At 38.9% G+C, this 20,933-nt stretch overlaps 2 protein-coding genes across 2 annotated transcripts; both read left to right on the top strand.

Moving 5' to 3' along the window:
• Positions 1–739: 739 nt before the first annotated feature.
• On the top strand, positions 740–13,128 carry LOC144090808 (uncharacterized). Its single transcript, XM_077622623.1, has 3 exons — positions 740–977; positions 6,775–6,915; positions 10,566–13,128. Exons 1-3 carry the CDS (start codon positions 914–916, stop codon positions 10,745–10,747), a joined length of 387 nt encoding a protein of 128 aa, XP_077478749.1. The 5' UTR covers positions 740–913; the 3' UTR covers positions 10,748–13,128.
• Positions 13,129–14,203: 1,075 nt separating this feature from the next.
• Positions 14,204–20,850, top strand: rab14l (RAB14, member RAS oncogene family, like). The gene is made up of 8 exons (XM_077622622.1): positions 14,204–14,372; positions 16,782–16,840; positions 17,260–17,313; positions 17,723–17,900; positions 18,046–18,112; positions 18,341–18,428; positions 18,688–18,718; positions 18,797–20,850. The coding sequence occupies exons 2-8, from the start codon at positions 16,789–16,791 to the stop codon at positions 18,972–18,974; spliced, it is 648 nt and encodes a 215-aa protein (XP_077478748.1). The 5' UTR covers positions 14,204–14,372; positions 16,782–16,788; the 3' UTR covers positions 18,975–20,850.
• The last annotated feature ends 83 nt before the right edge of the window (positions 20,851–20,933 follow it).

Below are 20,933 nucleotides of genomic sequence, written 5' to 3'. Positions count from 1 at the left end.
ATAAAAACTAAATACACAAAATACACAAAAGAATTACAATATGTTAAATATGATATTGAATTGAATTGGTATTCAATTGAAGGCTTTTCTTTTCATTATACAAGTATAATTAGATTTAAAGCTTCACCATGAAGTGCACAAATAACCACAACAAACAAGCAAACAACAATATTTCCACATGTGCGCGTTTGATGTCAATTCCTGGGACCCTTGCAAAAATTGCAATGTGAAAAGGAACCCACAAAAAAGTCCAAACCAAAAAATAAAGAGGGCACTATGGACTTTACTGCTGTGAATGTGCCCTAAGGCTACATTCACACTGCAGATTGGTTCTGATTTCTTTTACAGTATAAACAGTACAATTCCAATTTTCACATATCCGACTTATCCATGAATCGTAAATACATAACCTACCTCTCGTATGAATGCAACCCATTTATATAATCAACAAGTGACAGAACACTGCTGTGATTTATAGCACTCAAAACACTTCTCTACTTCATTCACATCTTCCTCATCAATTATTTTATCATTGAAAATGCAGTCTGATTTTTATAGAACACATTTTCCCACCTATAAATGTATTTATGCTATGTTGCAAAGAGGGTAAGACTCTCACTCTTTCTTCTGTTCTCTCAGATACGGCATTTCCCTCCTCCTTTTCTTTCTCCTCCTCCTTCTCCTCATCATCTCTTTTGCCTGAGTGGCTGCTGAGCTGACTGACTGCCCGCATGGCTGCCTCCCTCCCTTGTCAGACTGGCTGGCCGACAGTTGGTGCACGCGCCGTGAACGAGACATCGGGGCTGCTTCCCTCCCCGCCCGTAAGGTGGCACCGCTGCCAGAATTTCCCCCAGCACCAGAAGTGGCAGTACTGGGACCCCGCTCCCACATCTATCCATCCTGTGCCGCATCCATGACTTTACACGCCTGGCTGGTGTACAAGCTTGGATTTATTTTGGCGCTCTGCTTGACACAAGGTTAGTTTCACATACATTTTCTTACTGTATTTCCAGGCTTTGTTGGTGGGAAAAGTGTCATCCTTTGAACTTGAAACAATCCTTGCCACGACACAAGAGTTAAACAGGCAATGTGTTAGAAATGGTGTGTTTTGGAAATTTTGAACTCAATTCACTGGAAATGTTGAAACTACAACAGGGGATACAAAGACATGTTTCCAATAAGCACGTCTGAGCTATTCATGTAATCGTTTTCCAATCCGTGCCAAATATCCATAGTGGCCAACATAAATTTCCCAACAGAGTTGTAACAATTGACGGGAGCAGGTTTTTTTCCTTTAACGTGGGAGGGGTAAACTACAAGCAAATTAAGGGGTCAAGATGACTGCACGATTTACTGTCTCCACAGCATGGGGTCACCTCTGATCTCAAAGGACTTAATGAGGCCCACAAAAGCCATGTTTATCAATAAGGAAGGTCCATTAAGGTCATTGATGAGAATAATGATCATGAGGCGACGAAATGAAGCCTACGATGTCTGAAAAGCAGCCCCCACCAGGGGAATCATTGGCAAAGGATTTGGATGCATAAACTAAATTATATTTACCCAGCAGAATTTAATCCACAATAATAACTTGATTTTTTTTCAAAGAGTGATACAGGATTATTTTTGCTGTCGTTATTGTGACCGCAACGGTGCAAAAAAACATCATCGAGGGAGCTTAAAAACACAAAAGGACATTTTAGAATGTATTCGAAGAGTCTATGATGTGTGACTGATTTTTTTATGTCATAAATATTAAGATGTATTCAATTGTATCAGGTATTTTTGAAACATATTATTATATTATTATCTTACAGTTAGGAATGCAAATATGAATTTAATGACTGCAAACATGACTCAAAAAAGCCAATTAATTGCTTAAATTAGGCTGTAGATTGTATTCTTTACATAAATCAAGAAAAAATACAATATTTCAAAAAATATATAGTCAACAAACTACTAAAATACCAAAGCAACTGTTTTCATACGGTTATGTATTTCCAATAAGTTTGAATGTTTTTGCTTTGCTTCAGTTTACTTTTTAGTTATAGTATGTTCCGCACTATAAGGCGCACCGGAGAATAAGGCGCACATTCAATGAAGGGCCTCTCTGAAAATGTATTTTATGTATAAGGTGCACCCGATTATAAGGTGCTGTAGTAGTGGTGGTGGTTGGTAGTAGTAGTAGTAGTAGGAGATTATGTCAGAAATCCACTAGATGGAGCTTTACTAGTAGTAGTAGTAGTGGGTTGTACTATGGATCCTCTAAAATGGAGCTGTAGTAGTAGTAGTTGTAGTAGTAGTATTGTATTGTAGTATTAGTAGTATTAGGGCCTTGTGTTATACATCAACTAGATGGGGCTGTGCTGAAGGCAATTTCATACAGTGATTAATTGAACCTTGAATCTTAAAGGAGCAATATGTCAAATTCTGCACTTAAATTAATCATTAAATATCCCTAATATTTCCATAGCCATTAAGGAAACACGGTTATCAATGGTTAAGCCAAAATTTTCCCATTTCAAAACTTGACTCTCTGCCTGGAAAAGTTGCTATTTTTTGACTCCTTGAAAACTGGCGTACTTTTGAGTTTTCCTGTATGATAAATTGACATTTAGAATATTAAAAAAAAGTGGTACGTTTGTGCTAATGGAGTGCTTATGGGTACATTGACCAGGGCAAAGGGAGTGCCTTTATGCGAGCACATTTTCAAATAATTGAAATAATAAAATCATCTGTTAATGCTATCAGTGTATCACCAAATAAAATATTACTTGCCACTCTGGCGATGTGTTTTCATTGGCAAAATAAACAAACATGCTTGTATCTCATCTTTTTTTGTATTAAATACTCTAAAACCCAGGTTTTTATTGCCTATAAACCCTTTTTAGGCCTGCCCAAAAGGTTGTGTATTTTAAAAAATAGGTGTTTTTTTTTTCTAAAATTCAGTAATTTAACACTAAAATATAGTCAGTCTAATGTTTTCAACTTTTATCTCTGAACATATTTCATGTACTTAGAAATAAGGACTGTACATGAGTTCTATATTTGTAGGAATTCATACATAATCATTAGTAACTCAGGGTTGCCATGTAAATCTTTTTATCCCAATTAGCATTTGTAATAGCATAATAATTGGCATGTAAAAATAAGTACCTTAGCGTAAATCTAGCTTTATTAACAATGGAATGAGGTGTCTTCATAATTAATCCATGTTATTTACAGGAGAACCTGGTGTGCAGTTATAATAAATTGGATAGTACCAAGGGAGGGGGCACGACTGTCTCTCCACTAAGTCCTCATTATGTTGACAAATGCTCATAAGCGGGCAGCTCCTCAATTTTTCATGAGTGCAGCCAGCGTGCAGCATCGCATGCTAACAAATAGTCGAATCAACTTGTTTTGCCAGATGTAAATTACTGCCATTTACATCCGGCGTAAAAAACGCGGCACTTTTCGCTACTCTAATGGAATATTTAAAATGCCCCTGAGGTGGAACCAAAATCTATGAAGCCTTTCTAAAGTTGCTAAAAAAGTCTATTCTGAGCATTTATTTTTTCGTGCATGCTATCCAAGAATAAATTTGCAACAGGTATGAAGGCAATTAGAATGAACCAGATCATGGGTGTCCAAACTTTCATGTTCATTTGTTGGAGAGGATCAGAATCGGGTAAACAAGATCTCATCTCATCTCATTTTCTGAACCGCTTCATCCTCATCAGGGTCGCGGGGGGTGCTGGAGCCCTGGCCAGCGATTCAGGGTGTCCCCCGCCTCTGGCCCAGAGTCAGCTAGGATAGGCTCCAGCACCCCCCCCCCCTAATGAGGATAAATGAGATTATATATATATATAGTGGTAGTGCTTTTATTTTGAAGCGCAACTTAGTTAAGTCAAGTCAAATTTGATGTTGCACTGCAGCATTTAATGCAGTTAATGTTTTAGATGAAAACAGTGTTTGGTTCATCATTCAGAAGCTTCAACTACCTTACAACTCTGTCAATCCGAGGCATAACTCAAAGAAACTCATTGCTCAATCTGAGTTAGGAACCTTATCCACCATCTTGCCTTACAGCCCAAAACTGATATTTGGCATTTCTACATAATTCGTTTGGCAATCCATAAATTACCTCTAAGGAACGTTGGTATGCCTGGCGTCACATTGATTACGAAATGGCAGCATCTATGAGCTGTGCCAAATATTACTTTCTTCGCGATTATGCTTCGCAAAACTTGAGATTTACATATTTCAATTTGTTGGGCTCCCATTTTTACCCAAATTGAAAGTAATTTTCGTTTAACATTTACAAATGGTTATTCCTAAAAGTTAACTTTGGCTTTTTTGGGATTGGATTGGATTGGATAACTTCATTCATCCCGTATTTGGGAAATTTCATTGTGACAGTAGCAATAGGGTGAGAATGCGGCCTCTTAAAAGCAAAATAGGCGACTAAACAATTAAGAGCCTTATTATGGTACGTCACCATATTTGACATAATACATGGCATCGACAAAAAGGGAACAAAAAATCTTCGTAGTGGTCTTGTAATTGTTATTTTAAGTGGTTTCATACTTCATTTTCATTTTCAAATTATAATGATTCCTTCCTTTTTTTAAACAAACAAAAAAATACATTGTTTCCGTGTGTAGACGATAATACGTTTCAAAGTGGCGATGGAAAACTATCCGCCATTGGATTGCCTGGTATGCCAATTTTGCCTCATAAATTGGACTACCCGATTGGTCCAATGTCTGTCAACCTAATATGTCCCAATGCCCCATCTGTGATGAGCTTTTTTTTAGCTACTAATGTGAAAATTTGGGAATATTAGTCTACTGTATCACCAACATGGAGGAAAATCTGAAAACATCCCCCTTAAGGTTGGCACATAGTTCAGCCCTGGCGAAGCTTTACATCGATTGCGGCAGATTTCCAAAAGTGATTTTTGTAAGAGCATTTGCGGTGGGATTAGTTCGCTCTTGAAAGCTCCATCCCAGCTTTGGGTTCGGCTATTTAGCGGCATCCAGGCAAGTGAGAGGCTGGTGTCCCTCCGCGGGCCATGGCAGATAAAGAAGGAGGATTGCTTTCAGCTGAAAAGCTGATCTTCCATCTTGTGTGTACGGGATTTGGCGGGTCAGTCGCAGGTGTGTGCGGTCGCACTCAATTCATGGGCAATCCCTGCTTAAACCCTACAGGGATGGATTCGGTCCACTCCCTTCCTTAAAGGTCCTGTGAAAATTGTGAAAAAGCACCAAGACGATTCCTGAAAGAAGTTGTAGCCGGAGGTCTCAACGGGATGCACTTGCGTCTGTTTGGGCAAATCATTTGAATCATCACTTGAAAAGGAAGCGTCAGCCCCACCACTAATCATTGCCATCCTGCCCCCCCCTGAGTCATTTTCTGTGCCGTCGCCTCCAACGTAGACAGGCAGCTAAGCTTTGAAATGGCAAAGCGCTACAGAGGCTGAGTCAGTCATTGTTAGGCCAAAGGCTTCAGAGAAGAAGATCACAAGTCCGTTTTTCTTCGCTTGTCATTCAAGATGAGGGTAATAAAAAGCAGCCCCCATGATGAAGCCTGATGGCTTTTTTTGATTAACTTCTCTTCAAGCAATGAGCATAATACATTCATTGGTTGAAGTGGCTTAGTGGATTGTTAATAGCTTCTTTGTATGCAAGCACGTAAAATCTAACCCGCCCATGGGCCAACTGAAAGGAAGCATACTATGTAGGCCACGTTTACACGACAATGATCTTAAGCAAAAACGGAAAGGTGGTGGGTTTCTGTTATTCTAATTCCACGTTTATGCGTTTTGTGGGGAGGAACCTGTAGGAAAAAAACTCAATTTTTTGGTGAGATTTCCACTTTGGAAGGACTTTTCAAATTTTTGCACGTAAATGATTGAGCTTTTTGGAAATGTTTTTCCATTTTCATCCCAGTTAACTTTGGCTTTAAAATGGCCTCTTAAAAGTAAAATAGGCGACCAACCAATTGCCTTATTATATATAGTGTGTCACCTTATTTGACATAAATATATGGCGTAGACAAAAAGGGAACAAAAAATGTTCGTAGGGGTCTTGTCATTTTGATTTTAAGTGGTTTCATATTTCATTTTCAAATTATAATGATTCTTTCCTTTTTTTAAACAAACAAAAAAATACATTGTTTCCGTGGGTAGACGGTAATACGTTGCAAAGTGGCGATGGAAAACTATCCGCCATTGGATTGCCTGGTATGCCAATTTTTGCCTCATAAATTGGACTACCCGATTGGTCCAATATATCTGTCAATCATTCACCCAGGAATTTACACCCTAAAACAAGAGGGGGTTACAAATGTCTCAACATCCCAACTTCTATAGAAATGTGCTTTGCAGATGTTCTGCAGGAATCTCAAATCCTGTTGTGCTACTTTTTAATGAATTCATACTTAATTGGTCTTTTCCTCTATTGATTTTTTTTAGCTAGCATGCTCTTGACAAATTAAAAATGGATCCAAACTTTCTCAATAAAGGTTTGGACTATTATCATATAATTGGAATGTCCTGTACAGTATTCTAATATCAGCTAGTGTGAAAAGACAAAGAAATACGCATATCACCAATGACAAATTGGCCACAAAGGTATTATGTTCATCTCCCTTAATATGCTACATCCCTACTGCAGTAATAAAACTAGCCATTCTATTTATATTATTCATGGTGATTGTGTTTAGTACTCCTCCTATAGGTGCACAATAGCTGGCGTGAGCGTGACCTTAATTGACTTTCTTTCTCTACAGTGGAGGGTCTGCAGTGCTATGGCTGCAATATCATCCAGGGTCAGAGGTACGTGGACGTGGGCTGCTCCAACCCGGAGGTGCTCACCTGCGCCCACTCGCACAAGGGCTTCAAGCATCGCTTCTGCATCAAGACAGAGAGCAGTGAGTAAATCACACCTCCGCGAAAAAGGCAGAAAATAAGGAGTGGTTCAAAAGACCCTTTTGAACCATTACCTTCGGGACCTCTATTTGCGACTACCTTATTCGCAACCGCATATCTTCACGCCATTAAAACCCAAAGCAGAGCCGGTAATGAATAACAAAGGGTTGTCAAAGTAGTGTTCTTGTCTGGCAAGGTGTAATTTATCAGTTAAAAACAATTCCCAGGTGAATTACAGTATTTTCACGACTATAAGGCTCACTTAAAAGTCTTAAATTTTCTCCAAAATAGACAGGGCGCCTTATAATCCAGGGTGCTTTATATGTGAAAATAAAATAAAATGTGTCATTTATTGAGGGTGCGCCTTATAATGTGGTGCGCCTTATAGTCGTGAAAATACGGTAGTGGGTTTGTAACAAGCTAGACAGCAAGCAAGAGCTACTAAACATTAATAAACTAGACTGCACTTGCTGAATTTCCCAACTTGTGCCTGATGCTCATTTTACTCAACCTCAATTCAACAGTCAAGTACAACGTTTGTCATCGTGACGATGAGGGCAGGGCTACTTTTTAGGATACGAGTGGAAAAATGGGAGGAAAAACAGTCATTTGAAATAACAACAAGGATTGTATTTTCCCTCGGGGACCTGGCACTTCATTGCCAAGCCAGCGATTTAAACCTTAATAACTGGGTCACTGAAGTTCTGCAGGATACAGTCCACGGACATTTTGCTCTAATGTTACTTCCTATGAGTTGCTTGAAAATGCAATCGGACCTAAACGCATCAAAATTGAATTGCAAACTGGCTTCAAGTCATACAAGTATTTGCGATAAACATTCTCACTGGTACATGCATATTTTTAGATTAGGTTCACTTTTCAATTGACAAATAAATGGGTTTATTTTTCCCCCTTATTCTTTTTACTGAGATTATTACATTTAAAGTTAAAGTTTTATTGCATTTAAAGCAAGAGGGGGAGCGTTAAATTAGCTTCTTTTTCATTAATGAGATTTAAAATGGACAAAAAAACTCAACTCCATGTTTGCAATCCGTTTAGGTGTTAATGTATTTATCATTTATGTGGAAAGGGAAACTTGAGTAAAATTTAGACGGAAAAACATTTTAAAATTGATATAAATGACTGCGCATGAGAAGAGTAGCTTTATTTAAATACACACTGAGACCGAATCACTTATATTTGCATTAATTCCCAGTGTGAAAATAACAGGTACCTCATAACAGTACAACATGAAAACAAAAAAGTTGTCTAGAATAGGCTCCAGCACCCCCACAGCTTTTGTGGAGATAATCAGGGCGAAAAATAAATGAATGAAAATAATATTGTCTAAAAATACAATAGATAAAAGGAAAATGGTTTCACTTACCTTTACGTAAATAATAGCAAAAATTACAGTGCTTGCATCCTTTTAAGCATTTTTACTAAATTGACTTGACCATCTCTAAATACTATGAGCTTCACAAGGGGCCCCTAATTAAGAATTAAATAATGAATATTGGGGCCCAGTGATAGAGTAGTTAACGCGTCGGCCTAAGAATTCTGGAGTCGAGGGTTCAATCTCAGGTGGGTCCTCATTGTGTGGAGTTTGCATGTTCTCCCAGGGTTTACGTGGGTTTTCTCTGGGTACTCTGGTTTCCTCTCACATCATGCAGAATATCCTGGTTGAAAACTCTAAATTGCCCCTACATATGAGTATGAGTGTGAATGGTTGTCCATCTCCTTGCGCCCAGTGATTGGCGGCCCACCCTCGCCTGGTGCCCGTAGTTAGCTGGGATAGGCTCCAGCACCCCATCACCCTTGTGAGGATAAGCGGTTTGGAAATGAATGAATAAATAATGGCGCGCAACATAGAGAGTAATTGGGAATTGTTTGTCCAATATCTGGTATACAAAATGAATACTTATAAATAGAGATTGCTATAGATAGAGATAGAGAGTTGCAACATGTTTTTGCTCGTTTCTTTTACAATAAGCCCAAGTTTGATATTTATTCATGGAATATGTATGGGCCAGCAGATTAAAATGTCATGAATGTACTATGGCATGCCAGACGATATGGGCTTAATCATTTCTAATGGTACGTCAATGCAAATGTTCTCAGGGTCGTGAATATTCACTTAGCCAGTTATGTAACGTGGCTTTTTTAGTCGCCTTGCTGAGTCCGTGAGAAGCCGCCCGTGGTGCCGCGCGAAGTCGAGTAGCCCATTCGGCGGCGGTGATGGTCAGATGCTGATGTGCGCGTGGTCGGTCACACACGTCCAGATGTTCTTTCGCTTGACGTCCGAGAGCCCAGAGGGCTGATGAGGCACCTTTTCCGTCCTTCTTGGAGAGAGTGCAAGCTAAGACCAAGGCTGACAACATCACACCAAGTGACAAACACTTTGTCAAAATGCTCCATCAGCCTGTAAATCTGAGTGCCCAGAATGTCGCAAATGTTTAAAAGGTTTTACGGTAATCACAAATTCACTCATTTTAGTTTTTGTTTTTGTTTTATTCGTTTGTAACCCTTTATGCCCAAATTGTTTTTTTCAATACTTAGAATCAAGCTCAATTTAAAAAATAATGCATCTTGGACACACCCTCATAATCGAAAGAGGATTCATTTATCAATTTGCTGAACCGCTGATCCTCGCACGGGTCGCGGGGGGTGCTGGAGCCTACTCCAGCCAATTATGGGCACACCAGGTGCGGTGGCCAGCCAAACACAGGGCACAAGGAGATGAATAGCCCCTCATCTAAGAACAATTTGGAATTTCCAAACAGCCCAACATGCATGTTTATGGGATGTGGGAGAAAACCGCGGTACCCGGAGAAAACCCACGCAAGTCCGAAGAGAACATGCAAATTCCACACAGGAGGACCACCCTGGGATCAAACCCTGGATACCAAAACTGTGACTTAGACACGCTAACAACTGGGCCACTGGGCCACCCAAACAAGGACACAAAAGTTGTTGTTTTTTTCAATTTGAATGGTTATAGGTTTCTATTTTGTTTATATAAAAAAACACCCTTAAGGCATTCCACAAAATCATGCCTCTAATAATAAAACAACAAGTAAAGAGTTTAGAAAGTAAACAAAAGAAAGACATTCATTTTTCGACAATCAAGGCATGTTATGTTACAATGGAACTGAACTATCAATGATAAAGATTCCAAATCCCTGCTTCAAGCTCTTTTTGTTTAGGGATTGTCAAGTTGGATTTGTGAATCCTCCAAAAACTAATACTATTGAACCCATCGGCAAAGGAGAATTTAACAGCTTTTGTCTTGCTAAATTTTGATTTTCATCACAGCTTTTTATTAGTGCAGCTGCAGTTTTTATACAGTTAAAACGATACCGTGCCACTTCAAAACGCATTGATACTATAATAATACTACACACCTCAACGTTAGTGGATAAACTGTATGGCAAGATTTGAATTCCAAAAATATTTGCTGTGACAGATGTTTCTTCACGTGTTCATTCATATCTGTAAGCACACAATGTGTCTTCTCCTTGGCCTTGCCAATTACATGCGTGCACTATTTGTTGCTTACTGCTACTATTTTCCCATAAACTCTTGTGTGAATGACTTGTCTTCCCCCTCCATCCTTCCATGTATCTATCTATCCATCCATCCATCCATGCAGCAGCACTGGGCATCGTCCTGACCAGCGGCTGTGCCACATCCAGACATTGCCAACAACAGGAGCTGCCAGGCGTACGCATTCACTGCTGTGACTCGGACCTGTGCAACAGCGCCCCCTCGCGTGGACAATTGCACCGCGCATGCGCACTGGCAAGCCTGCTGATGCTGAGGATGTGGTTGTAGATGAGGCAAAGCAAACTGGGCTTTCAGTGTATCTATAAACTGCCAAGTTAGGGCCTGAAACCATTTTTAATATGTGGACAAAAATGTCCAAAAAATGATCAGGTCTTAGGTTTAAATTGACTTTCAGGACAGTGAGGGGTTAAAAAAAACTCCCAAACTTCTTAGAGTTTGTGTTTTCAGGAACAGATTTGGTGACATTGTAAATCTGGTAGTGCTACTTTCACAGATAAGGCCATTATATTAGCCTGCCACAATTAATCGGCTAATCAATAACTAATGGATTAAAAAGTGAATGTAAACATTTCTAAATGTCGATTATTCAATGACAGATATTCTTGAAAATTTTTGACCATAACTTATTTTATTTAAATATCAAACATTATTTTTTTCACTTATTTCTTTTGGTTGAACAATATGGGAGAAAAACAATAATAATTTTTATTTATTAATGTATGTTTTTAACATTCATTTTCCATACTGTTTATCTTCAAAAGCGGCACGCATGTGGTTAGAAAAAAAGGGGGATATTTTCTCTTAATATAGAGATCATTTATTCACATTAAGAAAAAAAGCAAACATTACATGTTATTATCTTTATTTTTTTAAAGATAAAAATAGTACATTGTGTTTGACACCTGTGTTCTAAATGGAATAACAGCCTAAATATATGACTTTTAGAGAAGCACAACATTAACACTACTTTTTATTCTTATTCTATGATAAAAACGCTATCACATTAGGTGTTATTTCATCTAAACAACAGTGGGGTGGCTGCTTAAATGATGTTGAAAGTTGCTTTTTTATTACAATACTTTTTTATCATGCTGCACTGACATTCACATTCAAGAGTCAACAACTTTGATGTTTTGCCAAAAGTTCTCGCCAAAAGTTAACTTTGGTTGGTGACTACTTACAGCAAGGGTGTACAAACTATTTTGTTGAAGGGCCACTTGCAGAAAAATCAAAAGATACAAGGCCAACACAAAATCTTTCCAATTTTATTTGTTAAAAATTAAGTTTTGCCTCGGTCATCGCTCCCATCTCACCCAGTTAAAATGATCACGCGATAGCAGCCTTCCCAGTTGAAATGGTTTTGATATCTATACCTGTTAATGGTTGCGAATGAGGGTTACAAGCAACAAAAAATATATTTATACTTGAATTTTTGTTATATATAACAAAGTGTCCCTCATAGCAAAAAGTGAAGAACATCATGAATTTTTCACATTGGAACATTATGTTTGTTTTTACATGTATAACAGTTTTTACATGTAAATCCTGAAACCCTACAGATTTCTACATTGATTTCATCATGTTGTAGGTTTTGATTGAAAAGGCACCGTTAAAGTATATGCTTAAAAATAAAAGAATAGTACAATAGAATGTAGGCTGAATTTTCAATCTTTGCGCTGGCCATTTTAAATGATATTGTCAAAATTTGCCGCAGGCAAAAAAAAGGGCAGTTGGCCTTAGTTTGGACACCGCTGATTTAGAGCATATTTTTTTATGATTTGAAGTGATGGAGTGTCTCATATTATGGTTCCAATTCCAGGTTCATTCACATTGCTCATTAATTATATCAAGATTTTGCCATAAAAGATACAACTTTTAAAAAAGTTTACCTTTACTATTATGACATATACTGTGCATTTATTTTCATCACTTAGAAACTTCATATTTTTATTGAGATAGGGTGTGTGATATGTATATTGTTCTCTATAGGCCACTCATGTATTGTTTGTCAAATGAAATATGCATATATTTTTTTAGTTTTGTTTTTGTTGTTGTTGTTAATTACCGGCAAAGCTTCGGGAGAGGAAACTGCATGCGGATATAGATGATTTTAAGAGTCACTGCATGTCAAATGAGTCATTGTTGAATTCATTAAAAGATTTGTATTTTTCACAAAAAAGCCTTCAAGTACCCTTTATGTTGGCTAGACAGATGATGCCATGCCTTACTATTGCAATCCATTTAAGAATGCATTTGTACTCTATAAATAGACGCATCACAATAATAGGTTTGCAAATGTCTATTATCTTGTACATTAATAATACCAAATTCTATTGCCGTCCTTGTTCTGTATTTCAGCAAGGGTATTTATGTGTGCATCTCCTCGTGGATGGGCGGGTAAAGGGTGGCTTTAAGAGTCTAACCAGAAGTTGGCAATTTAATCATGGTTGATACTATATCTGTCCTGTGATCAACACACTAAAAAACTGCAATTGTGCAGTTAAAAGACTACAGGTTTGTCCCATTGACAATTGTTGCCGGGAAGTCATTTAAACGCCTTGTGCTGGACTACTACAAGAGTGACAAAGAATATTCATTAACTGTGTAGAATTTTTTTGCATAAAAATAAATAAATGCAAAACTACAAATCTTTGTTTTTGATAGAATTTGATGTAAACGACAAGAGTTACAAAAAATTTGCAATGTAACAGGTGCGTATAAAAGTGAAAAATCACCAAATATTTTTTCATATTGAGCAGAGAAACATTTTACCATATTAACAGTATTAAAAAAAAGACAAAAGGATCCAGCACCAACAATTAGCCCCGATTTGAACTACCAAAGTGTCCCTAAATGATGACTTTATTTATAAAAATAGGAAAATATGCTAGGTTGTTGATCTTGATCCAAATAAACAATGAGTCAAATGTAAACAATGTGAATGCAGTGCAGTTTTGGCAGTTTTAATCCATGCAAACATCTTCATTTTCTGAGCAACCGTCTTTTTCAGGCACAAAGGTAAGTAGTAATGTTCTCTGCCGATAAGATGCGGTGGAAATATGGTTAAATAATTTATTAATTATTCTAGTTTACGAGTGATTAGGATTAGGACAAGAGATTGAGGGTTCTATCCCAGGTCCGGCCTTTTCTGTGTGGAGTTTGCATGTCTACCTGGGCTTCTCTGGGTTTTCTCCGGGTACTCCAGTTTCCTCCCACATCCTCAAAAAAACATACTTGGTAGGCTGGTTGAACAGTCTAATTTCCCCTAGGTATGAGTATGAGCGTATATTGTTGTCCGTCTCTTTGTGCCCTGCGATTGGCTGGCAAACAATTTAAAGTGTCCCCTGTCTGGTGCTCATAGTTGGCTGGGATAGGCTCCAGCACCCCCTTTGTGAGACTAAACAGTTTGGAAAATGAATAAAGATTTTGAAACTGAATAAAAAATAAGATAAACGTAAATTTTGATGTGATTTCATGTTTTAGAAGAATCAAGAAGAAACTTTTTAAAGTATAAATTTGAACAAATTGCATTGTATAATTAATTAATTCCTTCAACCCCCGACATTGATGTTTTCCCCAACAATAACTATAGTTAACATATAAAACTGCATTTAGTGTTCTCGTGGGTTGTCTTTGTCTGATAATTGTAAAGTTTGACGGATAGACAGACTTGAGTATTCCTGTTTAAGTGAGGTCATTCTCCTCCTCCTCCTCCTCCTCCTCCTCCAGTGATGCTCTTTGTCCCCTGACCGAGCCCATTGCACGCAGCGGAGGAAACCCTGTGCCGCCGCGAGCCGCCATCTTGGATAGGACGATCCTACTTGAGCCAGGATAACCCGCAAAACAACTCCTCCGAATTGCTCCTTTTCCAGGCCACAAGGCTTCTTTTCTGGTAAGTCGTTTTTACGCCTGCCATGTTCGCAGACGAAAAACGGCAATCGGACCCTGGGGGGAGAAAAAAAACACTTTGTGACGATTGCGGCCCTTTTTTTTTGCTATTTTGTGTTGTCGTGGTCCGGCTAACGAAGCGATCTTAACAGAGGACCTGGTGCGAGTTTGGCGATTTAAAGATAACAATCATTAACGAGATTTCAAGTTAATATACCTGTCATTTTTTGATTATACGTAAACATATTGACACTGTCATAACGTTTAAGCTTCATCCGGGTGATTAGCCCCAGCCCCGGCGAGCTGAACGGTAGCAAGATAGCATGCTAATGCTATGTCTAGCCAGGTGTTCATTTTTGTTTGTCCCTAAAGTTTCGTCATTTAAAAAAAAGCTTCTCCGTGTGTGTCAACACGCCATCGACTGAGCCCCTGTGATGTTGGCGTTTCTTTGTTGCTGTAACATCGCTGATGTCACATAGCAGCTATCGTGCTAATGCCAATGTTGGCTGTCAAGACGGCTAAGCGAAGCATCAATTTGGGGCCTTAAATGGAGATTAAAACATCCCAACTAGCGGAGTTACTGGTCTGCCATTGACTAATTGTTTCCTGTAGGAGGGGAAAATAACGACATCAAGGTGAGGGGGATTCCTTTATTATCTAAAGAAGGCCAGGAACCTCATGATGAGTTTCATGTTTTTTTTTAGGATTCTTAAACATCCCCTCAATGTAATGCAGCATCAGATGTGGGGGTTTAACTGGATGCTCACTTAAATGTTTTGTATTTGTCATAATTCCTGTAAATTTTAATTAAAAGGGGCTCCTGCAAATCAAATACTACGTTGAGAGAGTAATTATGCTGACACCAGGGTAAACAGTAAATGTGTCACCTGCAATATTACATTTTTTTTTTCAGATTGCGAATCCCTCCGGCCAATTGCTGTCCACGTGTCAAACTCACAAAAGTACTCGATTAATGACAGTTTGCTGAAACAAAATCTACATGAAATCTAATATAGTAGTTACCAGGGTAAATGCGTGTTAAAAAAACAATTCTATATCAAATAATTGGAAAAACAGTATGATGATGACAACGTTCTTTTTTTTGTCTTGCCAAACTCAGTGAATTTACGCCTCATCTCAAAGTTTTGGAATTCTGCTGACTTAAAATGAGTCACATCCTTCGAATAGTGTGTCATGATTTCCATCAGTAGTGCACCTTCCTCTTGCCACAATAGGAAGTAGCTGTTGTGACAAGGAAACACACTTACTGATGGTGCCTAAATAAAATAATAAAAGTGCAGAGCCGTGTCATTTGGTCACATGCTTAACAAGACCTAAAATTAGTCCCATTGGGGTAAAAGTGGAACAAGCAAAGTACAATTAGGACCACCCCTGTCAAATACAGCAGTGGACATACTCACACAGGGGCTCGAGATGCCACGTGAGGGTCATGTGACGGCAGGCAGCTGAGAAAAGTCAGCTAGGAAAAAAAGGTCCAAATGTTGGGTAGTAGTTGGAATTGCAGGAGTTGTGAACAAGTTAAAATACTAAGAGCCAAAATTTTAAGATGATTCAAAGAGCCACATCATATGTCAGAAGCAGCATAAAAAAAATCCAATCTGCCAAATTATTTTTAAAATATAATGTATTATTTGCTTTTAATGAGCCATGATGCATTTGAGTGTTTCAAGAGAGAATAAAAATAAGAGAAACATTAAATGAGGCAAAGATGTACAGTATACACAAAATTATAAGAAGCAAAGAGCCACATGTGGCTCGATGGATTTTAAAGGCTGACAGCAATCTGTGTTGAGATGCTCATATAATTGAAGAAAATGTTTAAAACGAACTAATGTAGAAAACTTTTACACCAGAAACAGATTGTTGTCTTTTATAAAAATATTTCACTATATAAAATTTGGTCTCACTTGTGAAATGCGGTCACAATTTTTTATTTGTCATTTTTATTTTTTTAACATGAACACATTGACAGACAAAAAGCAACTATCAATTTTTACCTCCTCCAGTATGGGAAATCTACAAAAGGCAAAGTTTATATATTCGCTTCCGTTGGTGTGTTTTGTTTGTCTCTATGCTTTTGTTCTGGGTAAGTCAAGAATGAATAAAGAGATTGTTATCAAACTTGTAGGATGGGTTTGAGAGCAAACATCATTAAGGTCAGGAAAGGAATTTTGAGATTACTTAATAATGGTTTGCCTAGTTACCTTAACTATGCAGGGTAAGGTGATATGATAAGAGATGGATTGATGCCATTTAGGGCATTAGAGCAAAGGTAGAGTTCCCGCTCAATCAATTGTGGCTTTGAATTTGACGGTACTGCGATTGGAGGACTCTTCAAATGAATGTTGTCGTTGACACTCAACCTAATTTTAGTTGTTTTTTTCTCTTTCAGAGCCACAATGGCTACGGCACCGTACAACTACTCCTACATTTTCAAATACATCATCATTGGTAAGCATTAAGGTTGTCTCAATTTTGAGGATCTTCTGATACCGAGTACTGATTACTTGCCAATTTACTACTAGTCATAAATTTTTATTGTTTCTTTTGACAATATCTTTGGACATGCTATTTTCTTGTTTTGTACCAAAAAAACCGTGAAAACCACTTCAGCAATTGAATGATTGCCCTCCAACCCGCATTGTCAATCTAATGCACATTCATCATCAATGTCAGCCAATGAGTTTCTTAGTAAATACATTAAGAACTCTTTAATTTTTTTTTTTTTTTTTTACACGATTCCACTCCTTTGAAAATGACGTGACATGGGCCCGATTTCCGATCACATGATGTGATTGAATTCTAGAGTAACTAGTAGTCATGTTTTCCCGTGCCCCACCTTTTTTCACTCCATCTCACTTTTCTCACAGGTGATATGGGGGTCGGCAAGTCATGTTTGCTTCACCAATTCACAGAAAAGAAATGTAAGTACCTTCCGACGCTTTTACATCATCCGCGTATTTTCTTTCAATCACCGGAAATGGCGGCGGAAGCGCACACTCGGTACTGAGAGGCTCTTGTGCGTCTTAACTGCAGCCGTTCATTCAGCCTAACGTTCAATGGTTGCCATTATGATGCCAGATGCCACGCTCCCCGCTTCCAGTCACGTGCCGTGGCTTTTGAATGCTTCGTTTCGACAGCCGCTGCCCGATTTGCGGGCGATGTAGCGCGTCGACGGATAAAATTGTCAGTTTTGGTGATTGCAGCTTCAGTTTTACCACCTTAGTGGGGTACAAATTGGATTCATTCTTTGTGGGCCTAATTAAACGTTTAGTGGGGATGTCATCTGGTGGCAAAAAACACAAAAACATCCTTCTTCTACCTTCCCGGCAGTCATGGCAGACTGCCCCCACACCATCGGCGTGGAGTTCGGCACAAGGATAATCGAGGTGAGCGGCCAGAAAATCAAGCTGCAGATCTGGGACACGGCCGGCCAGGAGCGCTTCCGGGCCGTAACCCGCTCGTATTACCGCGGCGCGGCGGGGGCGCTGATGGTCTACGACATCACGAGGTACGTCGGCGACTACGCCTAGTTTTCAACTTGACGCGGAAATAGGTTCAGCCTCGTTTTAAAGAATCATTTGTCCACCAAAACCTCACTAGTCGCCGAGTTTTCACCGTGTCCACACGGGCATGTTTTTTTGTTTTTAACACAGGAGAAGCACGTACAATCACCTCAGCAGCTGGTTGACCGACGCCAGAAACCTCACCAATCCCAACACAGTATGTCCAAACATCACCGTGTAGTTGAAGTAGATTTTAAGTTTTAACGAGAACATTACAACATCAACATGTTTTATCTAAAGGAAGTTGACAGCCATAATATCTGTAAGCTGCCTTTTTGGAATTAATTCTAATAACGTGCGAAAGAACTGTTGGGTTTTATTGAATATTTATGCTAAATTGCCAAGTCTTAATGATCTATTTGAAATGTGTTTCTTCTGTCTTCAGGTTATCATTCTCATAGGAAACAAAGCAGACTTGGAAGCCCAGCGCGATGTCACCTACGAGGAAGCCAAGCAGTTTGCCGAGGAGAACGGTGAGTCGGAGTGGAGCCAAAGTGGCGGAATGTCACATGGTTCAAAGAAAGACAAGTATTTGTTGGGCGTGGACAAACCGTTTGGAGTTATTTACTGTCATTCTTCTCCACCGTAAATATCAAGCTTTGGAGACGGACGGGATCAACAGAGTTCACATTGAAGACGTTTCGGGTTTTAGTTTACTGTATTGTGATAAATGAATGGCATTAAGTTTGTCATTAATATGAATGGTCAAAGATGTCATTACTTTTTTGTCAGGTCTGCTCTTCCTGGAAGCCAGTGCAAAAACGTAAGCACGGCCTCAGAAACTACACGTCTTCCCTCTTTCTTACCCTCTCATGTTGACACCAATCGATCTCATCTTCAGGGGGGAAAATGTGGAGGATGCTTTCCTGGAGGCGGCCAAGAAGATCTACCAGAACATCCAAGATGGCAGCCTGGACCTGAACGCCGCCGAGTCAGGTGTCCAGCACAAGCCGTCCGCCCCCCAAGGTGGCCGACTAACCAGCGAACCACAACCTCAGAGGGAAGGCTGCGGATGCTAATGACCGAGCATCGTCCCCTCCCGCACCAAATCCAGCCAAGACCACCATCCCTGCCGCTTCCCCTTTTTTTGTTCCTATCATCTCACCACCCACATTCATTACATATCCTGTCTTTTTTTGTTTTGATTTTCCTTTTACCCCTCCAAATAACTTTTCTACAAATCAATCCTAAATTCCCCCAGCTCCCCCTCCCGCGTTCCCTATTACCGCAGGGCTGGTTTTGTCGGGCGCCATTTTAAGCATCTCCTCAAAGACGGCAACTCGGCTCTTGATTTGTAACGGGAAAGACTACGGTTTCTCCCCTTTCTGGAGCCTTTCCTCATTTGCCCAGCTAACCTTTAGCAAGAGAAGCAGAGTACTCTCTGAACTTGTCACTAGCCAATGGCAGGGCACATCTACACACACACACATTCCCTCATATCACACCTATAGACGATTTAAACTCGAATCATCTTAATTTTGCTTTGGCCAGAGACGCAAGTATACCCTGGTACTGAGTATTGAGCAGGGGTGTCCAAACTGCAGCCCACTTTTTACTAGCTCAGAGCGAATTAGGAAAATATCATTTAATATGGCCTGCACGAGCTAAAATTCAGTCTACGTTCTGCCGCACTTCTCAGTTAATCATTTTTTTAAAAAGTAACTTTAACAGCGTCTCCGCTCAGGGGTCCAAGTCTGCAACATGTTGAAATCATTGTTTCATGTAAGAAAATTTATATAATATAAAAATTACCAATAATAATCCAAAGTGATAGATTAAGATTTATTGATAACTTTTTTGGACTGTAAATATAAATATTGTTTGTGGAACCATTTCAACTAGGAATACTGGTATTCCATGATCGTGTATCAATATTTAAAAATATACATAATATAAAAAATCTCTCACCTGATGAACATACTCACTTTAACAAATTAATGTGAAAGAATTTCACATTAGCCCTGGCATCTCTTGATTTTTCTGTAAGCGGCCGTCAGAAAAGTTTGGACACCTCTGGTATGGAGCCACGCATTCACATCGATACAATTTAGTCTTCAATGAACTTGAACGGACTCTAACGAACATCTTAGCTAAATGTCAATTAAAAAGAAAGCGTTTGCACCCTTATATCACGAGCACCATTTTGTTTGTTGCCTTATCAATATTCATCTCTTGCAATTTGACTCGCTCGAATCAGGGTTTGTTTGTTTTTTGTCGTCTACAAGTATCGAATGCATGGCCTTGACTGCTCCTGAGAATGGCCGCCTCGTAGAGATGAACCCACGCAGCAATTGCATATGCCCACCACCCCTAAAGAAGTTTCCCGTTTTAATTTGTGTATTATAGTATTATAGTGACACTTGATTGGATGGCTGTGTATATAAATCGTAACTCTTTGGTGTTGCCCTGGCTGGGTTGGATCTAGACATTGTACAGTTTGATTTTGTTAGTAGCAGGTTGCCTGTAAGTCAATGCTTGGGAAGGGGGGGTGCATTCTGTAACATAGTTTCGATTATTATTATTAATAAATGTATGTCAAAGAGACACACACATACACATCTACTTAATCCCACTTTCCATCTGCACACTACTGAACTTTGCCAGGTTTATGATCGATCATGTGCAAAATTGTATTTATTTTAAGTCCTACATTATGGTCTTAATTATTTTTTTGGGGAGGGGGAGAAGGTCTTGTCTGAAATGGCCACTTTCTGCTTTTCTGTCCTGCGACTAAAGAAAAAAAAACGTACATATGTATACATTTTTGAAAGCAGTGCTAACGTTTAAAAGCATTTTTTTGCGTGTATATGATTTTTAAAATGTTGACATTTTGATTTTAATGACAAAAAAAGACTTATAGACAGAGAGGAAAAAATAAATTATACATAACCTGTCTACATTTCGTCTGTGTTTTGAGTCGGACTTTATGAAGTTGAGTTGATCAATTTGAGACAAATCTTGAGATGAAAGACACGGGA

The sequence above is a fragment of the Stigmatopora argus genome, chromosome 16 (assembly GCF_051989625.1).
Source record: "Stigmatopora argus isolate UIUO_Sarg chromosome 16, RoL_Sarg_1.0, whole genome shotgun sequence".
Classification (NCBI taxonomy): Eukaryota; Metazoa; Chordata; class Actinopteri; order Syngnathiformes; family Syngnathidae; genus Stigmatopora; species Stigmatopora argus.
The sequence above is the reverse complement of the archived record's forward strand: the minus strand, read 5'-3'. Positions and strand labels throughout refer to the sequence as shown.